Source organism: Trachymyrmex cornetzi, unplaced genomic scaffold (genome assembly GCF_001594075.2).
Source record: "Trachymyrmex cornetzi isolate Tcor2-1 unplaced genomic scaffold, Tcor1.1 scaffold138, whole genome shotgun sequence".
In the NCBI taxonomy this organism is placed as follows: domain Eukaryota; kingdom Metazoa; phylum Arthropoda; class Insecta; order Hymenoptera; family Formicidae; genus Trachymyrmex; species Trachymyrmex cornetzi.
The window spans coordinates 1,309,249-1,314,159 of record NW_017295960.1 but is presented as its reverse complement, the minus strand read 5'-3'; the positions used below and the strand labels follow the sequence as shown (position 1 = coordinate 1,314,159).

General features: G+C 37.6%; 1 protein-coding gene across 1 annotated transcript; it reads left to right on the top strand.

The window, feature by feature from the left end:
• Nucleotides 1-756: 756 nt before the first annotated feature.
• Nucleotides 757-4,203, top strand: Pgd (phosphogluconate dehydrogenase). The gene is made up of 5 exons (XM_018522816.1): nucleotides 757-1,076; nucleotides 1,745-1,968; nucleotides 2,073-2,317; nucleotides 2,747-3,372; nucleotides 3,825-4,203. The coding sequence occupies exons 1-5, from the start codon at nucleotides 1,066-1,068 to the stop codon at nucleotides 4,165-4,167; spliced, it is 1,449 nt and encodes a 482-aa protein (XP_018378318.1). The 5' UTR covers nucleotides 757-1,065; the 3' UTR covers nucleotides 4,168-4,203.
• Nucleotides 4,204-4,911: the final 708 nt, after the last annotated feature.

Sequence of the window (4,911 nt, the reverse complement as noted above, 5' to 3'; positions counted from 1 at the left end):
CGACGATGTATGACTGTTTAGCCATGAAACCGAGCAGTATTTTAGTTGATCTCATTCTAAGAGATGGCGTTGCAATATGTTAGATAAGGACAGATGAATGCGTTTGAGTGAGACAAAACGATATATAATAAGTATAAGAAATGAATGAAAGATGTCACTATTGTCGAATTTGGAATTGAAAAAAGTCTGTACTATCGACCTTGATTAACTTCGACTGTCACTCCAGCATCCCCTTAACTGTAACTATTGTAAGTCGGAATGTAAAGATCGTCCCTATTCTAAAGTTCTGCTGTTTGTCGCAACTTTTTTGAATGGCTAATTATGTATATATATGTATATTTATTACATTTTAAGTATGGAAAGTACAGCTGCAAAGAGTAGATCGCTCGTATTTCTCTTTCGATACAACAATTATTTATTATATTCTATTATACATCTCCGAGAACTTTGACGATCACTTTTCAAGGAATACGTAATCCGATTTTTATCGCTTCTAAAATATTTTAAGTGAGACTGGTATTTTGGATGAGAATATAACTTATTGTTATTGCAGCTTTTTTCGAACGTTGTAAAGAAATATTGCCTCGTCAGCGCCATTCGGGAATTACTTCCTCTAGAAATACAAGTAAATTCGAAAAGCCGGTAATATTATCGTGGAAAATTATTTTCTACAATTGCTTTAACGTTATTTAATCAAATCATTTGTACGTGTCTTTGTACTTTCTGTTTCGAAGGAATTAATATTGTAAGGAATATTCAGTATGTAGCCATGGGATCGCAGATTAGATAACTCTGTGTCGTGGCGGCATTCGTGTTAAACGCTGCATCATCGTTATCACGAATTCTTCTGGCACGGACGACGTAGTCTCGGGCACCGTGATTGGTTCACAATTTGTCGGCTGACGGTGCCGAGCACGCTGTTTGTCCATACGTCCTTCGACGACCTGAAAAACGACCACTTGTTGCTCCTGCGGTGTTTGCTACAGCAGTCTCACGCTGTACATTCAGCTGGATTCTATTACGTTCATCGTCATTATTGATCACGTCTGCGAGCCGTCTACAAATATGAGTACTCAGTGAGTATTCTTCCGTTACGTCCGCATTTCATTCAAAATAACAGAATGCTTTCTATTCAATAACATAAATCGACATAAATATTGTTCTGTCTTTGTTATTCATTAAATCTAGAATGATGTGTTGATTTGTGTTATTAAGGACGGTATTTATAGTCTATTCTTATATCTAAGATTGGCTTAAATTCAGTTTTACGATCTCGTGCAATGTCACATCTTAAAACATCACTTAAATTAAGATGGTTTTAAATATAAAAACCAACTATGAATATCGGCTTAAAATGAAAAGCACTTATAAGAAGCAAGAAACGTCCAAGGCTAAATCTTGGAGCCAAATAATGGGCCTGTTTTTTTTAGTTGAACTTCTTGCAGGTTCATCTTTTCTCTTTTCCAACGTAGAAAAGTGCAAATTCAGCTAATATAAAAAAAAACAGGTCTAATATTTTTATGTAAATTTTAACTATACCTCTTAGTTAAGTAAACTGTGTGCTGATTGTTGGCTATTTATTCAGAACAGAACGCCAGCAAAAACTGATCTAAATTTTATATTTAATAATTTAATAGTTGTTTAATAAAAGAGAGCTATATCAGATAGTATATGCGTGATGGTACAGATGTAAGAAGAATAAAATTTAATTTAATTTTTTGGTGGATTTTACATGAATTTCCAGGGTGGCAGATATCGCCCTTATTGGCTTAGCAGTCATGGGACAGAATCTAATTCTGAATATGAACGATCATGGCTTTGTTGTATGTGCGTATAACCGTACAGTAGACAAAGTCAAGTCTTTCCTTGAGAATGAAGCCAAGGGCACAAAGGTTATCGGTGCTTACAGCTTGAAGGAAATGATCAATACATTGAAAAGCCCAAGGAGAGTGATGTTGTTGGTTAAAGGCAAGTTTCTTTTGTTATCGCAATTAAAGATCTATAATTGTAATAATAATAATAATTGTAATTGTAAACTGCAATTATAATAATACTATTTGCTCTGATAACAGCTGGTTCAGCCGTGGATGCCTTTATTGAACAATTAGTACCTCTTCTCTCTTCTGGCGATATTATCATTGACGGTGGCAATTCTGAATATCAAGATACCGAAAGACGTACCAAAGATCTAGAGCAGGAGGGAATTCTGTTTGTTGGCAGTGGAGTCAGTGGAGGTGAGGATGGCGCTAGATATGGACCGTCCTTGATGCCCGGAGGCAATCCCAAAGCTTGGCCGCATATCAAACCTATCTTCCAAGTATGGCATATCATTATTTAATAAAAATTTACGAAATTGTGCAAAATTGTAATATCTTTTAGTTAACAAGTTATTAATAAATCAAGTGAAAGTATAAAATTCTGGGCAGTAATTTGTGCTCTAAAAATATAAAGATTATGCGTTTCGTGGGTTTTCTCCGTGTCCAGATCCATTCTTGGAATGCCAATGTTTCGTGAACTTTGCAGTCCACTTCATCAGGGCGAGGAGTAGCCTGATACTGTATGGACTGCACAAGGTTCACAAAACTTTGGCATTTCAAGAATGAACCTGGACACGGAGAAAACCCGCGAAACGCATAATCTTTATATAGAAAGCACTCGTGGAAGCCTCAAGAATATTGTGCTCTAAAAATTAGATTATACTTATGCCTTCTTACATTGATTAATAAGAATGTTCGAAATCTTTTAGGCAATATGCGCGAAAGTTAATGGAGAGCCGTGCTGCGATTGGGTAGGCGAGACGGGTGCGGGACATTTCGTCAAGATGGTGCACAACGGCATCGAGTACGGCGACATGCAGATCATCTGCGAGGCGTACGACCTGATGCGAAGCGGCCTGCAGCTCACGCAGGAGGAGATGAGCACGGTGTTCGACGAATGGAACAGGAGCGAGCTGGATTCGTTTCTAATCGAGATCACGCGGGACATTCTCAAGTACAAGAATGAAAAGGGCTATTTGCTCGAGCGCATCAGAGACACTGCCGGCCAGAAGGGTACTGGCAAATGGACGGCAATCGCTGCATTAGACTACGGTGTGCCGGTCACGCTGATCGGCGAGTCGGTCTTCTCCAGGTGCCTGTCCGCGCTGAAGAATGAACGCGTAGAAGCGAGCGCAGTGCTGTCCGGGCCGGATCCAGTATACAAAGGCGACAAAAAACAATTTCTCGAGCACTTAAGAAAGGCTCTGTACGCCGCGAAAATTATCTCGTACGCGCAAGGCTTCATGCTGTTAAGAGAAGCCGCCAAAGTTCACAATTGGAACTTGAATTACGGTGGAATAGCATTGATGTGGCGCGGTGGATGTATTATAAGAAGGTATGATGGTTGAGAAATTCATGTCACTTTCGAATTTATCTAATTACGTCAATGTTACGACAGTAATCCCTTTCATACGACCTACATTTTCTTTTAAAGCGAGTAGCACAGAAATATCAGTGTCAAGGCTGTAGAATGTTTCTCAGGGGCATTGTATCTAGCGTCACACAAACTTACATACAAGATAGCTCTCGTTTCTTTCAAAAACACTGGTTTTAAATAAGTTATCTTATATAAAACCGAGATATAGGATGAGGATCAAGATTATTGTTTTTATACTTCAAGTCACTCCAAATAAAAAGTTGTACATATATATTAACTATTATACAAAGATGTAAATTCGGATATAAGAAACGTCATAAACAACATCTCAAAAGACTAAAAATATCTCAGAAACGTTCTTTAGAGATGCATATTAAAATATTCGTAAAATTGTGTAAATTTTTTTGCAGTGTATTCCTAGGAAACATAAAATCGGCTTACGACAAAAATCCGAAATTATCCAACTTATTGCTGGACGACTTCTTCGCCAAGGCTATGGATAAGTGCCACCAGAGTGCCAGAACAGTGGTCAGCACTGCCGTGACGATAGGTATACCGACTCCTGCTCTATCGACGGCTTTGGCCTTCTACGATGGATTCAGAACCGGCCGATTACCGGCGAATCTGCTGCAGGCACAACGAGATTACTTCGGCGCTCACACGTACGAGCTGCTCGGTCAGGAAGGGAAGTTCGTTCATACGAACTGGACTGGACATGGTGGGAAAGTATCCGCTTCTACGTACGATGCATAAATTATCGCGTAGTCAACAACCGTGACTGATAATGTACAAACAAATATCTAAAAAAGTGCAACAATACAGTGTGCTAAATACACGTAATTATGAACAATTACAATAATTGTATGAGTGATAACTGTCACATAGTTGTGACAAAAAAATGACTCGACAACATGACAAAAAAAAACAACTCGACACGACTAGTTCTATAATTGAAAGAAGTCATGTATAACAAAATATTGTTAAACAATATGTTATATTTTCTCTTTTCAGATATTTTCTTTTTTCTTTTTGATAAACATTTTTATTAATATATTATAAAAATATTTAAAAAATCACAATGGCTTATAACAAAAAAAGGTACATATATTTTTATAAATATTGTAATGATAATATATTTGAAAGGTTATTGAAAAGGAATATACATTTATGAATGAGAATAAATAAGATTTTTTTTTTTTTTTTTAGAAAGTTTCTAGAATGCTTTTACGTCGTTAATCGCGACGTTTATTTTGTTTAGAGTACGACTTTCGTACGCGCGTCGCACTACGTTCCACGCAGGTTACACGTATATTTTAGGAAACAACGACTCAGAAGTAGGGAGAAGTTACGTAATTCGCAAGAGACGTTGGTTGATTGTAAATGTCGAATGTCGACGAGTAGGCGACTTGTATCGCTTGGTAAGATTATGCATCGTATAATCAAATAGTAAACAGCGCAGTTGTGGACTCTGTTCCTTCTTCAGGTGGAACTGCTGCA

Coding starts and splice junctions, on each gene's coding strand:
- Pgd (XM_018522816.1), top strand. Junction 2,318..2,746: donor ATATCAAACCTATCTTCCAA/GTATGGCATATC, acceptor GAAATCTTTTAG/GCAATATGCGCGAAAGTTAA. Junction 3,373..3,824: donor GGTGGATGTATTATAAGAAG/GTATGATGGTTG, acceptor ATTTTTTTGCAG/TGTATTCCTAGGAAACATAA.